Genomic DNA, 20,059 nt, shown 5'->3' with positions numbered 1-20,059 from the left:
CTCCCGTCTGGATTACTGCAACTCGCTGTTGGCTGGGCTCCCTGCCTGTGTCATTAAACCCCTACAACTCATCCAGAACGCCGCAGCCCGTCTGGTGTTCAACCTTCCCAAGTTCTCTCACGTCACCCCGCTCCTCCGCTCTCTCCACTGGCTTCCAGTTGAAGCTCGCATCCGCTACAAGACCATGGTGCTTGCCTACGGAGCTGTGAGGGGAACGGCACCTCAGTACCTCCAGGCTCTGATCAGGCCCTACACCCAAACAAGGGCACTGCGTTCATCCACCTCTGGCCTGCTCGCCTCCCTACCACTGAGGAAGTACAGTTCCCGCTCAGCCCAGTCAAAACTGGCCCCCCAATGGTGGAACAAACTCCCTCACGACGCCAGGACAGCGGAGTCAATCACCACCTTCCGGAGACACCTGAAACCCCACCTCTTTAAGGAATACCTAGGATAGGATAAAGTAATCCCTCTCACCCCCTTAAAAGATTTAGATGCACTACTGTTCCACTGGATGTCATAAGGTGAATGCACCAATTTGTAAGTCGCTCTGGATAAGAGCGTCTGCTAAATGACTTAAATGTAAATGTACTAACCTGTCTGACACCACACAGAATAATACGACTTTATTTAACTTATATAGCGCTTTTCATAAAATAAAGACATTTCAAAGCTCCTATCTCAACTCTCTGTCGGTCACACATAGTACCTGTGTGTGAGCTGGTGTGGGGGTAAGGTCTCTGGGTAGAGAGGTGTCTGGGCGGATGGTAGGTTGGGGTAGAACGGTGTGAGGCCGGAGGGGGTGGAGGTTGATGTAACGAGGGTTAGGGTTCACACCAGAGGGAGGGTGTAGCTGTCCGTTCCTCCACAGTGACAGTCTGAGAGGATTTACTGCTCTCTGGCTCATCCTGAACCTGGGACCCCTGGAACACAACATGAACCTGGTACCCCTGGAACACAACATGAACCTGGTACCCCTGGAACACAACATGAACCTTGGACCCATGGAACACAACATGAACCCGGGACCCCTGGATCACAACATGAACCTGGGACCCCTGGATCACAACATGAACCTGGGACCCCTGGATCACAACATGAACCTGGGACCCCTGTATCACAACATAAACCTTGGACCCCTGGAACATAACATGAACCCGGGACCCCTGGGACACAACATGAACCTGGGACCCCTGGATCACAACATGAACCTGGGAACCCTGGAACACAACATGTCCAGGTGATCCTAGTTCAGGTCACAGTCTAGTCTAGTACGGACCAGGTGATCCTAGTTCAGGTCACAGTCTAGTACGGACCAGGTGATACTAGTTCAGGTCACAGTCTAGTACGGACCAGGTGTTCCTAGTTCAGGTCACAGTCTAGTACGGACCAGGTGATCCTAGTTCAGGTCACAGTCTAGTCTAGTACGGACCAGGTGATACTAGTTCAGGTCACACTCTAGTACGGACCAGGTGATCCTAGTTCAGGTCACAGTCTAGTCTAGTACGGACCAGGTGTTCCTAGTTCAGGTCACAGTCTAGTACGGACCAGGTGATCCTAGTTCAGGTCACAGTCTAGTCTAGTATGGACCAGGTGATCCCAGTTCAGGTCACAGTCTAGTCTAGTATGGACCAGGTGATCCTAGTTCAGGTCACAGTCTAGTATGGACCAGGTGATCCTAGTTCAGGTCACAGTCTAGTCTAGTATGGACCAGGTGATCCCAGTTCAGGTCACAGTCTAGTCTAGTATGGACCAGGTGATCCTAGTTCAGGTCACAGTCTAGTATGGACCAGGTGATCCTAGTTCAGGTCACAGTCTAGTCTAGTATGGACCAGGTGATCCCAGTTCAGGTCACAGTCTAGTCTAGTATGGACCAGGTGATCCTAGTTCAGGTCCAGTCTAGTCTAGTACGGACCAGGTGATCCCCAGTTCAGGTCACAGTCTAGTCTAGTACGGACCAGGTGATCCCAGTTCAGGTCACAGTCTAGTACGGACCAGGTGATCCTAGTTCAGGTCACAGTCTAGTACGGACCAGGTGATCCTAGTTAAGGTCACAGTCTAGTACGGACCAGGTGTTCCTAGTTCAGGTCACAGTCTAGTCTAGTACGGACCAGGTGATCCCAGTTCAGGTCACAGTCTAGTACGGACCAGGTGATCCTAGTTAAGGTCACAGTCTAGTACGGACCAGGTGTTCCTAGTTCAGGTCACAGTCTAGTCTAGTACGGACCAGGTGATCCTAGTTCAGGTCACAGTCTAGTATGGACCAGGTGATCCTAGTTCAGGTACCAGTCTAGTATGGACCAGGTGATCCTAGTTCAGGTCACAGTCTAGTACGGACCAGGTGTTCCTAGTTCAGGTCACAGTCTAGTCTAGTACGGACCAGGTGATCCCAGTTCAGGTCAGTATAGACAGTAGTTATATAGGATGGTGTGTATAGACAGTATAGACAGTAGTTATATAGGATGGTGTGTATAGACAGTAGTTATAGAGGATGGTGTGTATAGACAGTATAGACAGTAGTTATATAGGATGGTGTGTATAGACAGTAGGTATATAGGATGGTGTGTATAGACAGTAGTTATATAGGATGGTGTGTATAGACAGTATAGACAGTAGTTATATAGGATGGTGTGTATAGACAGTAGTTATATAGGATGGTGTGTATAGACAGTAGTTATATAGGATGGTGTGTATAGACAGTAGTTATACAGGATGGTGTGTATAGACAGTAGTTATATAGGATGATGTGTATAGACAGTAGTTATATAGGATGGTGTGTATAGACAGTATAGACAGTAGTTATATAGGATGGTGTGTATAGACAGTAGTTATATAGGATGGTGTGTATAGACAGTAGTTATATAGGATGGTGTGTATAGACAGTAGTTATATAGGATGGTGTGTATAGACAGTAGTTATATAGGATGGTGTGTATAGACAGTAGTTATATAGGATGTGTATAGGATGGTGTTTATAGACAGTATAGACAGTAGTTATATGGATGGTGTGTATAGACAGTAGTTATATAGGATGGTGTGTATAGACAGTAGTTATATAGGATGGTGTGTATAGACAGTATAGACAGTAGTTATATAGGATGGTGTGTATAGACAGTATAGACAGTAGTTATATAGGATGGTGTGTATAGACAGTAGTTATATAGGATGGTGTGTATAGACAGTAGTTATATAGGATGGTGTGTATAGACAGTAGTTATAGAGGATGGTGTGTATAGACAGTATAGACAGTAGTTATATAGGATGGTGTTTGTAGACAGTATATATAGATGGTAGTTATAGAGGATGGTGTGTATAGACAGTATGACAGTAGTTATAGAGGATGGTGTGTATAGACAGTATTATATACAGTAGTTATAGAGGATGGTGTAGTATAGATGGTATAGACAGTAGTTATATAGGATGGTGTTTATAGACAGTATAGACAGTAGTTATAGTTATATAGGATGGTGTGTATAGACAGTAGTTATATAGGATGGTGTGTATAGACAGTAGTTATATAGGATGGTGTGTATAGATAGACAGTAGTTATATAGGATGGTGTGTATAGACAGTAGTTATATAGGATGGTGTGTATAGACAGTATAGTTATTATATAGGATGGTGTGTATAGTATAGACAGTAGTTATATAGGATGGTGTGTATAGACAGTATAGACAGTAGTTATATAGGATGGTGTGTATAGACAGTAGTTATATAGGATGGTGTGTATAGACAGTAGTTATATAGGATGGTGTGTATAGACAGTAGTTATAGAGGATGGTGTGTATAGACAGTATAGACAGTAGTTATATAGGATGGTGTTTATAGACAGTATAGACAGTAGTTATAGAGGATGGTGTGTATAGACAGTATAGACAGTAGTTATAGAGGATGGTGTGTATAGACAGTATAGACAGTAGTTATAGAGGATGGTGTGTATAGACAGTATAGACAGTAGTTATATAGGATGGTGTTTATAGACAGTATAGACAGTAGTTATATAGGATGGTGTGTATAGACAGTAGTTATATAGGATGGTGTGTATAGACAGTAGTTATATAGGATGGTGTGTATAGACAGTAGTTATAGAGGATGGTGTGTATAGACAGTATAGACAGTAGTTATATAGGATGGTGTTTATAGACAGTATAGACAGTAGTTATAGAGGATGGTGTGTATAGACATTAGTTATATAGGATGGTGTTTTAACAGTAGTTGTAGAGGATGGGCCTTGACTAGAATACAGTTTATACATACGAAGAGGGTAAAACAGTATATAAACATGATCACAATGTGAAATCGGGGAGCTCTGTAGTAGTTTAAAAAACGTGGAACGTCTGGGGGTCCCCGAGGAGAGGTTTAAAAACCCCTGGTGTGGATGACCTTATCAGTCTCCTCACCAGTAGCAGAGCAGTGCCTCAGTGACGCGGGGCTGAACTCTCTGCAGTCTGTCCTCTCTCCAGCAGGGGGAGGTAGAGAGACCCAGTCTGGTCAACAGCTCACCATTCAGACTGCTCTGGCCACCGGTCAGCAGGTAGCAGCTTCGCATCTGGACCAAATGCCTGTAACAATTAATCAATCAATCATTGAAGATGGTTCTGTCCACGTCATTGGTTAAGAGGAAGGCTCATTGTCATCTCAGGTTCTATACTTCAATGAAGGGTTGGGGTTGAGGTTAGGGTTATGGCTTAGGTTAAGAGTCAGAGTTATGGGTTAAAGGTTGGGGTCAGGGTTAAGGTGAAGGTTAGGAGTTATGGGTTAAGGGTTGGGGTCAGGGTTGGGGTTAGGGTTATGGCTTAGGTTAAGAGTCAGAGTTATGGGTTAAGGGTTGGGGTCAGGGTTGGGGTTAGGGGTTGGGGTCAGGGTTGGGGTTGGGGTGAAGGTTAGGAGTTATGGCTTAAAGGTTGGGTTCAGGGTTGGGGTTAGGGTTATGGCTTAGGTTAAGAGTCAGAGTTATGGGTTAAAGGTTGGGGTCAGGGTTGGGGTCAGGGTTAAGGTGAAGGTTAGGAGTTATGGGTTAAGGGTTGGGGTCAGGGTTGAGGTTAGAGTTATGGCTTAGGTTAAGAGTCAGAGTTATGGGTTAAGGGTTGGGGTCAGGGTTAAGGTGAAGGTTAGGAGTTATGGGTTAAGGGTTGGGGTCAGGGTTGGGGTTAGGGTTATGGCTTAGGTTAAGAGTCAGAGTTATGGGTTAAGGGTTGGGGTCAGGGTTGGGGTCAGGGTTGGGTTGGGGTCAGGGTTGGGGTTGGGGTGAAGGTTAGGAGTTATGGGTTGGGTTCAGGGTTGGGGTTAGGGTTATGGCTTAGGTTAAGAGTCAGAGTTATGGGTTAAAGGTTGGGGTCAGGGTTAAGGTGAAGGTTAGGAGTTATGGGTTAAGGGTTGGGGTCAGGGTTAAGGTGAAGGTTAGGAGTTATGGATTAAGGGTTGGGGTCAGGGTTCAGGTGAAGGTTAGGAGTTATGGGTTAAGGGTTGGGGTCAGGGTTCAGGTGAAGGTTAGGAGTTATGGGTTAAGGGTTGGGGTCAGGGTTGGGGTCAAGGTTCAGGTGAAGGTTAGGAGTTCTGGGTTAAGGGTTGGGGTCAGGGTTAAGGTGAAGGTTAGGAGTTCTGGGTTAAGGGTTGGGGTCAGGGTTCAGGTGAAGGTTAGGAGTTCTGGGTTAAGGGTTGGGGTCAGGGTTAAGGTGAAGGTTAGGAGTTATGGGTTAAGGGTTGGGGTCAGGGTTCAGGTGAAGGTTAGGAGTTCTGGGTTAAGGGTTGGGGTCAGGGTTAAGGTGAAGGTTAGGAGTTCTGGGTTAAGGGTTGGGGTCAGGGTTAAGGTGAAGGTTAGGAGTTCTGGGTTAAAGGTTGGGGTCAGGGTTGGGGTCAGGGTTCAGGTGAAGGTTAGGAGTTCTGGGTTAAGGGTTGGGGTCAGGGTTAAGGTGAAGGTTAGGAGTTCTGGGTTAAGGGTTGGGGTCAGGGTTAAGGTGAAGGTTAGGAGTTCTGGGTTAAGGGTTGGGGTCAGGGTTAAGGTGAAGGTTAGGAGTTCTGGGTTAAGGGTTGGGGTCAGGGTTAAGGTGAAGGTTAGGAGTTCTGGGTTAAAGGTTGGGGTCAGGGTTGGGGTCAGGGTTAAGGTGAAGGTTAGGAGTTCTGGGTTAAGGGTTGGGGTCAGGGTTAAGGTGAAGGTTAGGAGTTCTGGGTTAAGGGTTGGGGTCAGGGTTGGGGTCAGGGTTAAGGTGAAGGTTAGGAGTTCTGGGTTAAGGGTTGGGGTCAGGGTTAAGGTGAAGGTTAGGAGTTCTGGGTTAAGGGTTGGGGTCAGGGTTAAGGTGAAGGTTAGGAGTTCTGGGTTAAAGGTTGGGGTCAGGGTTAAGGTGAAGGTTAGGAGTTCTGGGTTAAGGGTTGGGGTCAGGGTTCAGGTGAAGGTTAGGAGTTCTGGGTTAAGGGTTGGGGTCAGGGTTCAGGTGAAGGTTAGGAGTTCTGGGTTAAGGGTTAAGGTCAGGGTTCAGGTGGGTTAGGAGTTATGGTTAAGGGTTGGGGTCAGGTTCAGGTGAAGGTTAGGAGTTCTGGGTTAAGGGTTGTAGTCAGGGTTGGGGTCAAGGTTCAGGTGAAGGTTAGAGTTCTGGGTTAAGGGTTGGGGTCAGGGTTCAGGTGAAGGTTAGGAGTTCTGGGTTAAGGTTGGGGTCAGGGTTCAGGTGAAGGTTAGGAGTTCTGGGTTAAGGGTTGGGGTCAGGGTTAAGGTGAAGGTTAGGAGTTCTGGGTTAAGGGTTGGGGTCAGGGTTAAGGTGAAGGTTAGGAGTTCTGGGTTAAGGATTGGGGTCAGGGTTCAGGTGAAAGTTAGGAGTTCTGGGTTAAGGGTTGGGGTCAGGGTTAAGGTGAAGGTTAGGAGTTCTGGGTTAAGGATTGGGGTCAGGGTTCAGGTGAAGGTTAGGAGTTCTGGGTTAAGGGTTGGGGTCAGGGTTCAGGTGAAGGTTAGGAGTTCTGGGTTAAGGGTTGGGGTCAGGGTTCAGGTGAAGGTTAGGAGTTCTGGGTTAAGGGTTGGGGTCAGGGTTCAGGTGAAGGTTAGGAGTTCTGGGTTAAAGGTTGGGGTCAGGGTTCAGGTGAAGGTTAGGAGTTCTGGGTTAAAGGCCCAGTGCAGTCAATACTATGATTTCCCTGTGTTTTATATATATATTCACACTATGAGCATTTAAATGTCACACTGTTTTGGTGGGATGGAGTTTTGGCCTTCCATGGTGACATCACCGTGCGGTGAATTAGTTAATAGACCAATAAGAAAGAGAGTTCCAAACCTCTCTGCCAATAAGAGAAAATGTTCTGTTTTCCCCTCCCCACTCAGGCCACTCCCAGATAATCCGAGCAACATTTTGATTTGAGAAATTGCCTTTTGCTAAGAAGATATATTTGTTTCATTTTGACCTTTTTAATTGAAAACAATCACAGTAAGGTACTTCATGGATACCCAGAAATGTGATTTGATATTGAAATAAAAACTGATGCATTGGACCTTTAAGGAAGTACTGAACGTGTTTATGAAGTACTAAATGTGTATATGAAGTACTGAATGTGTTTATGAAGTACTGAATGTGTATATGAAGTACTGAATGTGTATATGAAGTACTGAATGTGTATATGAAGTACTAAATGTGTATATGAAGTACTGAATGTCTATATGAAGTACTAAATGTGTATATGAAGTACTGAATGTCTATATGAAGTACTGAATATGTATATGAAGTACTGAATGTGTATATGAAGTACTGAATGTGTTTATGAAGTACTGCATGTGTTTATGAAGTACTGAATGTGTATATGAAGTACTGAATGTGTTTATGAAGTACTGAACGTGTTTATGAAGTACTGAATGTGTTTATGAAGTGCTGAATGTGTTTATGAAGTACTGAATGTGTATATGAAGTACTAAATGTATATATGAAGTATTGAATGTGTATATGAAGTACTGAATGTGTATATGAAGTACTAAATGTATATATGAAGTACTGAATGTGTATATGAAGTACTGCATGTGTTTATGAAGTACTGAATGTGTTTATGAAGTACTGAATGTGTATATGAAGTACTGCATGTGTTTATGAAGTACTGAATGTGTTTATGAAGTACTGAATGTGTTATGAAGTACTGAATGTGTTTATGAAGTAATGAATGTGTATATGAAGTACTAAATGTATATATGAAGTACTGAATGTGTTTATGAAGTACTGCATGTGTTTATAAAGTACTGAATGTGTTTATGAAGTACTGAATGTGTATATGAAGTACTGAATGTGTTTATGAAGTAATGAATGTGTATATGAAGTACTAAATGTATATATGAAATACTGAATGTGTTTATGAAGTACTGCATGTGTTTATAAAGTACTGAATGTGTTTATGAAGTACTGAATGTGTATATGAAGTACTGAATGTGTTTATGAAGTAATGAATGTGTATATGAAGTACTAAATGTATATATGAAGTACTGAATGTGTTTATGAAGTACTGCATGTGTTTATGAAGTACTGAATGTGTTTATGAAGTACTGCATGTGTATATGAAGTACTGAATGTGTATATGAAGTACTGAATGAGTTTATGAAGTAATGAATGTGTATATGAAGTACTAAATGTATATATGAAGTACTGCATGTGTTTATAAAGTACTGAATGTGTTTATGAAGTACTGAATGTGTATATGAAGTACTGAATGTGTATATGAAGTACTGAATGTGTATATGAAGTACTAAATGTATATATGAAGTACTGAATGTGTATATGAAATACTGCATGTGTTTATGAAGTACTGAATGTGTTTATGAAGTACTGAATGTGTATATGAAGTACTGCATGTGTTTATGAAGTACTGAATGTGTTTATGAAGTACTGAATGTGTATATGAAGTACTAAATTTATATATGAAGTACTGAATGTGTTTATGAAGTACTGCATGTGTTTATAAAGTACTGAATGTGTTTATGAAGTACTGAATGTGTATATGAAGTACTGAATGTGTTTATGAAGTAATGAATGTGTATATGAAGTACTAAATGTATATATGAAATACTGAATGTGTTTATGAAGTACTGCATGTGTTTATAAAGTACTGAATGTGTTTATGAAGTACTGAATGTGTATATGAAGTACTGAATGTGTTTATGAAGTACTGAATGTGTTTATGAAGTACTGCATGTGTATATGAAGTACTGAATGTGTATATGAAGTACTGAATGTGTTTATGAAGTACTGAATGTGTATATGAAGTACTAAATGTATATATGAAGTACTGCATGTGTTTATAAAGTACTGAATGTGTTTATGAAGTACTGAATGTGTATATGAAGTACTGAATGTGTTTATGAAGTAATGAATGTATATATGAAGTACTGAATGTGTATATGAAGTACTGAATGTGTTTATGAAGTACTGAATGTGTTTATGAAGTGCTGAATGTGTTTATGAAGTACTGAATGTGTATATGAAGTACTGAATGTGTATATGAAGTACTGAATGTGTATATGAAGTACTGAATGTGTTTATGAAGTACTGAATGTGTTTATGAAGTACTGAATGTGTTTATGAAGTACTGAATGTGTATATGAAGTACTGAATGTGTATATGAAGTACTGAATGTGTATATGAAGTACTGAATGTGTATATGAAGTACTGAATGTGTGTATGAATACCTGATTCTCCTCCTGTCGTCCTGTAGGGTCTTCAGTCTCTCTATATCCATCCACAGACGCAAAAGCTTCTCTCCTAGTGTTCCCTTTAAGAAGTCCTTAAAGTCACCAAGGCCCTGTCTATCACCATGGATACTAGCAGTGACATCATAGAACTCAAGGTCATGGAACTCAAGGTCACCCTCCTCCTGCTGCTCCTTCAGTCTGCTGTGGCTGGTGGCTGGACCTCCCTCACAGGGGCTCTCTGTATGGGGACCACCTGTCTCCTCATCAGTGGTAGAACAGGTGGGACTCTGGGGCTTGGGGTCCCCATTATCCTCATCTGTAGTTCCTGCCTCTATCTCTGTCTTTGCCTCTGTCTCTGTGAGGTAGACTTTCATCTCCTGCTCTGCGCTGTGGTCTCCCCGTCTCTTGTCCCAGTCTAGAAGTGAAGAGCAGAGAGGACAGTCCGGGAGCGAAGAGGAGAGAGGAAAGGAGACGAGCAGTGAGGAGGACAGGGCGTAGGACTCCGAGTCAGGGATGCAGGAGAAGCAGGCTGAGGCCGGACCCCTCTGTCCCTCCCGGCCCAGGGAGCACACCGGGGTTCTCACAGACCGGGTACAGACAGGCAGCTGCTTGTCCTTGTCCTTAGCCATTGTCAACATGTCTGTTACGGAGGCCTGCAGACACACAAAGAACACAAACAAACCCAGTGTGACTACATGGAAGTGTTGCCTGGGGTGAGAGAGACAGAGAAATACCTGGATCATACACAGTATATAAAGTAAACTACTGTTTTACCAACACCACAAAACAAGTGTTTATTTATGACAAATAATCATCTGTACTGAACCATATTGACATCATGCTGAGATATATCATCTCCGCTGTACTGAACCATATTGACATCATACTGAGATATATCATCTCCGCTGTACTGAACCATATTGACATCATACTGAGATATATCATCTCTGCTGTACTGAACCATATTGACATCATACTGAGATATATCATCTCTGCTGTACTGAACCATAATGAGATATATCATCTCCGCTGTACTGAACCATAATGAGATATATCATCTCCGCTGTACTGAACCATATTGACATCATAATGAGATATATCATCTCCGCTGTAATGAACCATATTGACATCATACTGAGATATATCATCTCCGCTGTACTGAACCATAATGAGATATATCATCTCCGCTGTACTGAACCATATTGACATCATACTGAGATATATCATCTCCGCTGTACTGAACCATAATGAGATATATCATCTCCGCTGTACTGAACCATATTGACATCATACTGAGATATATCATCTCCACTGTACTGAACCATATTGACATCATGCTGAGATATATCATCTCCGCTGTACTGAACCATATTGACATCATACTGAGATATACCATCCCCACTATGTGAATAAGCAGCTGTGTCTGAACCATATTGACATCATACTGAGATGTCCATCTCCGTTGTACCCATATTGAATCATACTGACATATATCATCTCCGCTGTACTGAACCATATTGACATCATACTGAGATATATCATCTCCGCTTACTGAACCATATTGACATCATGCTGAGATATATCATCTCACTGAACCATACTGACATCATGCTGAGATATATCATCTCCGCTGTACTGAACCATAATGAGATATATCATCTCCGTTGTACTGAACCATATTGACATCATACTGAGATATACCATCTCCGCTGTACTGAACCATACTGACATCATACTGAGATATATCATCTCCGCTGTACTGAACCATATTGACATCATGCTGAGATATATCATCTCCGCTGTACTGAACCATAATGAGATATATCATCTCCGCTGTACTGAACCATAATGAGATATATCATCTCCGCTGTACTGAACCATAATGAGATATATCATCTCCGCTGTACTGAACCATAATGAGATATATCATCTCCGCTGTACTGAACCATATTGACATCATACTGAGATGTACCATCTCCGTTGTACTTAACCATATTGACATCATACTGAGATATATCATCTCCGCTGTACTGAACCATAATGAGATATATCATCTCCGCTGTACTGAACCATAATGAGATATATCATCTCCGCTGTACTGAACCATATTGACATCATACTGAGATGTACCATCTCCGCTGTACTGAACCATATTGACATCATACTGAGATATACCATCTCCGCTGTACTGAACCATATTGACATCATACTGAGATATATCATCTCCGCTGTACTGAACCATATTGACATCATACTGAGATATATCATCTCCGCTGTACTGAACCATATTGACATCATACTGAGATATATCATCTCCGCTGTACTGAACCATATTGACATCATACTGAGATATATCATCTCCGCTGTACTGAACCATACTGACATCATACTGAGATATATCATCTCCGCTGTACTGAACCATAATGAGATATATCATCTCCGCTGTACTGAACAATATTGACATCATGCTGAGATATACCATCTCCGCTGTACTGAACCATAATGAGATATATCATCTCCGCTGTACTGAACCATATTGACATCATTCTGAGATATACCATCTATGTGAATAAGCAGGATCTGAATGTCCCAGACATAGAGGAATGGAATCTCTGTCATCGGGCCCAGGGGAAGGACAAAGGCTCTGTGGAATGGAATGAGGTAATCCTCTTCTGGAAGCCCTGGAATGGAGGCAGCTTCGGAAAAACACCGTCAAGCATCAAATACAATCAATCAATCAAAACGTTATTTATAAAAGCCTTTTCAACAACATTTGTCACAAAGTGCAGGAATGGAGGGTCAGACAAAGCTATGAATGGAATAGAATGGAATGGAATGGAATATAATGGAATAGAATGGAATGGAATGGAATATAATGGAATGGAATATAATGGAATGGAATAGAATGGAATGGAATAGAATGGAATGGAATATAATGGAATGGAATAGAATGGAATGGAATAGAATATAATGGAATGGAATAGAATGGAATGGAATAGAATGGAATGGAATAGAATTGAATAGAATAGAATGGAATATAATGGAATGGAATAGAATAGAATGGACTAGAATATAATGGAATGGAATATAATGGAATGGAATAGAATATAATGGAATATAATGGAATGGAATAGAATGGAATGGAATATAATGGAATATAATGGAATAGAATATAATGGAATGGAATATAATGGAATGGAATAGAATATAATGGAATAGAATGGAATGGAATAGAATAGAATGGAATAGAATGTAATAGAATAGAATGGAATGGAATAGAATGGAATGGAATAGAATATAATGGAATGGAATAGAATGGAATAGAATGGAATGGAATATAATATAATGGAATGGAATAGAATAGAATAGAATGGAATATAATGGAATGGAATAGAATGGAATATAATGGAATAGAATAGAATGGAATATAATGGAATAGAATATAATGGAATGGAATATAATGGAATGGAATAGAATATAATGGAATGGAATGGAATAGAATATAATGGAATGGAATAGAATATAATGGAATATAATGGAATATAATGGAATGGAATAGAATAGAATGGAATATAATGGAATAGAATATAATGGAATGGAATGGAATGGAATAGAATATAATGGAATGGAATAGAATATAATGGAATATAATGGAATGGAATAGAATATAGTGGAATGGAATGGAATGAAATAGAATATAATGGAATGGAATAGAATATAATGGAATATAATGGAATGGAATAGAATATAGTGGAATGGAATGGAATGAAATAGAATAGAATAGAATGGAATAGAATAGAAGAGAAAGGAATGGAATGGAATATAATGGAATTGAATAGAATGGAATATAATAGAATGGAATGAAATAGAATAGAATGGAATGGAATAGAATAGAATGGAATAGAATAGAAGAGAAAGGAATGGAATGGAATATAATGGAATTGAATATAATGGAATAGAATAGAATATAATAGAATGGAGTGGAATAGAAAAGCTACTTCCGACCCAACCTATAGGTCTACTTCTACCCAACCTATAGGTCTACTTCTACCCAACCTATAGGTCTACTTCCTCCCAACCTATAGGTCTACTTCTACCCAACCTATAGGTCTACTTCTACCCAACCTATAGGTCTACTTCTACCCAACCTATAGGTCTACTTCCACCCAACCTATAGGTCTACTTCTACCCAACCTATAGGTCTACTTCTACCCAACCTATAGGTCTACTTCCCTTCAACCTATAGGTTCTACTTCTACCTATAGGTCTACTTCCACCCAACCTATAGGTCTACTTCTACCAAACCTATAGGTCTACTTCCACCCAACCTATAGGTCTACTTCTACCCAACCTATAGGTCTACTTCCACCCAACCTATAGGTCTACTTCCACCCAACCTATAGGTCTACTTCTACCCAACCTATGGTCTACTTCCACCCAACCTATAGGTCTGCTTCTACCCAACCTATGGGTCTGCTTCTACCCAACCTATAGGTCTGCTTCTGCAACCTATGGGTCTACTTCTGCCTATGGGTCTACTTCCACCCAACCTATAGGTCTGCTTCTGCCCAACCTATGGGTCTGCTTCTACCCAACCTATGGGTCTACTTCCACCCAACCTATAGGTCTACTTCCACCAACCTATGGGTCTACTTCTACCCAACCTATAGGTCTACTTCCACCCAACCTATAGGTCTACTTCTACCTATAGGTCTACTTCCACCCAACCTATAGGTCTACTTCCACCCAACCTATAGGTCTACTTCCTCCCAACCTATAGGTCTACTTCCACCCAACCTATAGGTCTGCTTCCACCCAACCTATATCTAAACCTATAGGTCTACTTCCACCCAACCTGGGTCTACTTCCACCCAACCTATAGGTCTACTTCCACCCAACCTATAGGTCTACTTCCACCCAACCTATAGGTCTACTTCCACCCAACCTATAGGTCTACTTCCTCCCAACCTATAGGTCTACTTCTACCCAACCTATAGGTCTACTTCCACCCAACCAATAGGTCTACTTCTACCCAACCTATAGGTCTACTTCCTCCCAACCTATAGGTCTACTTCTACCCAACCTATAGGTCTACTTCTGACCCAACCTATAGGCCTACTTCTACCTATAGGTCTACTTCTACACAACCTATAGGTCTACTTCTGACCCAAGCTATAGGCCTACTTCTACCTATAGGTCTACTTCCTCCACCCAACCTATAGGTCTACTTCTACCCTACCTATAGGTCTACTTCTACCTATAGGTCAACTTCCACCCAACCTATAGGTCTACATCCACCCAACCTATAGGTCTACTTCCACCCAACCTATAGGTCTACTTCCACCCAACCTGTAGGTCTGCTTCCACCCAACCTATAGGTCTACTTCCACCCAACCTATGGGTCTACTTCTACCCAACCTATAGGTCTACTTCCACCCAACCTATAGGTCTACTTCCACCCAACCTATAGGTCTACTTCCACCCAACCTATAGGTCTGCTTCCACCCAACCTATGGGTCTACTTCTACCTATAGGTCTACTTCCACCTATAGGGTCTGCTTCTACCCAACCTATAGGTCTGCTTCTACCCAACCTATAGGTCTACTTCCACCCAACCTATAGGTCTACTTCTGCCAACCTATAGGTCTACTTCCCAACCTATGGGTCCTTCTTCCTATAGGTCTACTTCCACCCAACCTATAGGTCTACTTCCACCCAACCTATAGGTCTACTTCCTCCCAACCTATAGGTCTACTTCCACCCAACCTATAGGTCTACTTCCACCCAACCTATATGTCTACTTCCTCCCAACCTATAGGTCTACTTCCACCCAACCTATAGGTCTACTTCCACCCAACCTATAGGTCTACTTCCACCCAACCTATAGGTCTACTTCCACCCAACCTATAGGTCTACTTCCACCCAACCTATAGGTCTACTTCCTCCCAACCTATAGGTCTACTTCTACCCAACCTATAGGTCTACTTCCACCCAACCAATAGGTCTACTTCTACCCAACCTATAGGTCTACTTCCTCCCAACCTATAGGTCTACTTCTACCCAACCTATAGGTCTACTTCTGACCCAACCTATAGGCCTACTTCTACCTATAGGTCTACTTCTACACAACCTATAGGTCTACTTCTGACCCAAGCTATAGGCCTACTTCTACCTATAGGTCTACTTCCTCCACCCAACCTATAGGTCTACTTCTACCCTACCTATAGGTCTACTTCTACCTATAGGTCAACTTCCACCCAACCTATAGGTCTACATCCACCCAACCTATAGGTCTACTTCCACCCAACCTATAGGTCTACTTCCACCCAACCTATAGGTCTACTTCCACCCAACCTATAGGTCTACTTCCACCCAACCTATAGGTCTACTTCTACCCAACCTATAGGTCTACTTCCACCCAACCTATAGGTCTACTTCCACCCAACCTATAGGTCTACTTCCACCCAACCTATAGGTCTACTTCCACCCAACCTATAGGTCTACTTCTACCCTACCTATAGGTCTACTTCTACCTATAGGTCAACTTCCACCCAACCTATAGGTCTACTTCCACCCAACCTATAGGTCTACTTCCACCCAACCTATAGGTCTACTTCCACCCAACCTATAGGTCTACTTCCACCCAACCTATAGGTCTACTTCCACCCAACCTATAGGTCTACTTCCACCCAACCTATAGGTCTACTTCCTCCCAACCTATAGGTCTACTTCTACCCAACCTATAGGTCTACTTCCACCCAACCAATCTTCTACCCAACCTATAGGTCTACTTCCTCCCAACCTATAGGTCTACTTCTACCCAACCTATAGGTCTACTTCTGACCCAACCTATAGGCCTACTTCTACCTATAGGTCTACTTCTACACAACCTATAGGTCTACTTCTGACCCAACCTATAGGCCTACTTCTACCTATAGGTCTACTTCCTCCACCCAACCTATAGGTCTACTTCTACCCTACCTATAGGTCTACTTCTACCTATAGGTCAACTTCCACCCAACCTATAGGTCTACATCCACCCAACCTATAGGTCTACTTCCACCCAACCTATAGGTCTACTTCCACCCAACCTATAGGTCTACTTCCACCCAACCTATAGGTCTACTTCCACCCAACCTATAGGTCTACTTCCACCCAACCTATAGGTCTACTTCCACCCAACCTATAGGTCTACTTCCACCCAACCTATAGGTCTACTTCCACCCAACCTATAGGTCTACTTCTACCCAACCTATAGGTCTACTTCCACCCAACCAATAGGTCTACTTCTACCCAACCTATAGGTCTACTTCCTCCCAACCTATAGGTCTACTTCTACCCAACCTATAGGTCTACTTCTGACCCAACCTATAGGCCTCTTCTACCTTCTACTTCCACAACCTATAGGTCTACTTCTGACCCAACCTATAGGCCTACTTCTACCTATAGGTCTACTTCCTCCACCCAACCTATAGGTCTACTTCTACCCTACCTATAGGTCTACTTCTACCTATAGGTCAACTTCCACCCAACCTATAGGTCTACATCCACCCAACCTGTAGGTCTACTTCTACCCAACCTATAGGTCTACTTCTGACCCCCAGTAATAAAACATTGGGGATTACCTGTACTCGAAGTAGCAGTCACTTTCAATAAACAAGGGTAGTCTTTCTTTTAGGATCCACTCCACTCCCTGTTCTCTGTCCAAGCACTGTTAAGACAATGATTATTATTATTCTAATTTAGATGATGTCACACACACACACACACAGGTGTCTGATTTCATAAAACTCCATATCATTAAATCAACCAACTGTTGAGAAACTTGAAAATACTTTTTTAAAGCAATCCTCTTTAGTTTGATTATAACTTATGAGGGCAATGTAGTGGTTGGCAAATCAAAATCAAAGTTGATTTGTTCATTGAGGAATATACAATGTGTTAAAAAAAAAGTACAGTGAAATAATCATTTGAAAGCTTCCCCTTCCACAATGCAGTATTCTATATCAAGATGACACTCTATAAAGGAACAGGAGAATGTGAACTGACCAGAACAGTGTAGTGGTTGTCCACCACAGGTCTAGTAGTCAGCTCTGTTGGGTCAGTGAGAGCTTGTGATTTAAAGTACTGCAGGGCTGACCTGATCCTCCTAGACAGAGCCTCCGCTGCATCACTGACCACCTCAAACACACCAGTCTCCTGGTTGTACTGTACACACTCAGGGAACGACTGGGTTGGAAGGAAACAAGGACATTTGGGACATTATTTTCTCAGAATCTGACAGAATAGATACAGAGAATGAGTAGCCCATGGAATTAGTAAAGTATCTTAAAATCTGATCAACTGTTTGAGGAAAGGTGAAATCAAGCAAATCCACAAGCATAACCATTTCCAACCTCGTTGTGCTTGACAAAAGTTCTGGCATTCATCCCACAGTGAAAATAACACTTTTGTTGCTGAATAAAGTAAATAATATGGCAAAATTAGAAATGTAACCGGATGTTTACAGGTAGACTGAGGAAGTCGTTAAAGAAGTGCACCAGAACATCATCAGAAGACAGACAGTCCTCCTGTGGACATCGAACAGAAGACATCGGTTAATTCGTTTTCAATGTGTTGATATGGGGGGGGACTACAGCGTTCACTTTAAATCCCTTGACAGAACCATAAAGTCGTATCAAAAGTTGTTCAAATAACAGTACAGTAGTCCATAATGTGACATGTTGAAACGATTAGAGAAAAGGTATTCGTTTTTTTAAATATATATTTTTTTATAAATAGGTTACTCACGAAATTATCGATGGTAAGGTAAGGTGGATCTATGGAAGAAAAATTAAAATTAAATTTAAGACAACTGATGCCACCTTCAGATAAACTGGGAACTCGGAAATCCCCGAATTCCAAAGCGTCCAAGACAACCGAAAACTCAGGAAACGAGCTCAAATCATGACGTCGGGGATCTTGAACTCAGCGCTCTAGAAAGAGGCCCGAGTTCCCGACTTGAAATTCCGAGTTGGATGACCGTTCAAAACGATTTTCCCCAATCACAAAGCGTTCACCCCCAGTTCTTAGTTGTCTTGAACGCATTGAAAGTTCCTAGTTGTTTTTAACGCTGAAAGTTCTCTCACCTGTTGTAATCTTCCCCAACATTCTTCACTTTTATGTACTTCAGTTGTCCTTAGTTATAATTCACCCAGAAACGTCAACCAGGGGGCTCTATATCTAACCCTGAACACCTCTGACCCGCCGTCACCAGACCGTTCAGTGTGTAATTACCGACAGAGGGGTTGCTATGGAAGTGAACTCAATCACATTGCAGAAGAGGGGAGCAGTAAAAGTCGTGACGCTGAGGAAACAATAACTGGAGTGCCAGTTTATCCAGTTTTAAAACTACTAAATATATTGCATTTTATTCAGTCTTCTCATTGTAAAGTAGAGATGATTAACCATAGCACGCTACTATGCACACCGACATGTAATTCTATTTCAGAGAGGAAATAGACCGTAGTACTTTCTCAGTGAGCGCGACAGTCAAGTGAACGACAACCAGTAGAGGGCGCCATAACCACAAAAATAAATATTTCGACACAGCGGTGTTATACAAAACACATTGTCAAATCAAAGTTTATTTGCCGAATACAACAGGTGTAGCTTACTCACAGGCTCTAACCAATAGTGCAAAAACGGTATTAGGTGAACAATAGGTAGGTAAAGAAATAAAACTATAGTAAAAAGACAGGCTTTATACAGTAGAGGGGCTACATACAGTAGGGAGGCTTTATACAGTAGCGAAGCTTTATACAGACACCGGGTTAGTTGGGCTGATTTGAGGTAGTATGTAGATATGATTAAAGTGACAGTGCATATATAATGAACAGAGAGTAACAGCAGCATAAGAGTGGTTGGTGGGACACAATGCAGATAGCCCGGGGTCAATGCACCGGTTGGTCGGGCCAATGTGTGGGAGCACCGGGTTGGTCGGTTGGTCGGGCCAATGTGTGGGAGCACCGGGGGGCAAGCACCGTGGGTCGGGTCAATGTGTGGGAGCACCGGTTGGTCGGGCCAATGTGTGGGAGCACCGGTTGGTCGGGCCAATGTGTGGGAGCACCGGTTGGTCGGGCCAATGTGTGGGAGCACCGGTTGGTCGGGCCAATGTGTGGGAGCACCGGTTGGTCGGGCCAATGTGTGGGAGCACCGGTTGATCGGGCCAATTGAGGTAGCATGTACATGAACGTGTAGTTAAAGTGACAATGCATATATGATAAACCGAGTAGCAGCAACATAAAAAGAGGGGTTGGGGGGGGGGACACAATGCAAATAGTCCAGGTAGCCATGTGATTACCCATTGAGGAGTCTTATGTCTTGGGGGTAAAAACTGTTGAGAAGTCTTTGTCCTAGACTTGGCACTTCGGTC

At 42.3% G+C, this 20,059-nt stretch overlaps 1 protein-coding gene across 1 annotated transcript in view; it reads right to left on the bottom strand.

Moving 5' to 3' along the window:
* Positions 1-18,937, bottom strand: part of LOC115122686 (regulator of G-protein signaling 22) — a 45,771-nt gene extending 26,834 nt beyond the window's left edge. The window contains exons 1-8 of the mRNA XM_065027066.1: positions 18,774-18,937; positions 18,436-18,464; positions 18,153-18,215; positions 17,695-17,874; positions 17,271-17,356; positions 9,643-10,353; positions 4,397-4,558; positions 707-920 (exon numbers count right to left, since the gene is read on the bottom strand). Coding sequence (XP_064883138.1) covers positions 707-920; positions 4,397-4,558; positions 9,643-10,353; positions 17,271-17,356; positions 17,695-17,874; positions 18,153-18,215; positions 18,436-18,464; positions 18,774-18,795 — 1,467 coding nt within the window. The 5' untranslated portion in view covers positions 18,796-18,937. The remainder of the gene's footprint in view (positions 1-706; positions 921-4,396; positions 4,559-9,642; positions 10,354-17,270; positions 17,357-17,694; positions 17,875-18,152; positions 18,216-18,435; positions 18,465-18,773) is intronic.
* Between the last annotated feature and the right edge of the window lie 1,122 nt (positions 18,938-20,059).

The sequence above is a fragment of the Oncorhynchus nerka genome, linkage group LG14 (assembly GCF_034236695.1).
Source record: "Oncorhynchus nerka isolate Pitt River linkage group LG14, Oner_Uvic_2.0, whole genome shotgun sequence".
Classification (NCBI taxonomy): Eukaryota; Metazoa; Chordata; class Actinopteri; order Salmoniformes; family Salmonidae; genus Oncorhynchus; species Oncorhynchus nerka.
This window is presented reverse-complemented; position numbering and strand designations above follow the sequence as displayed.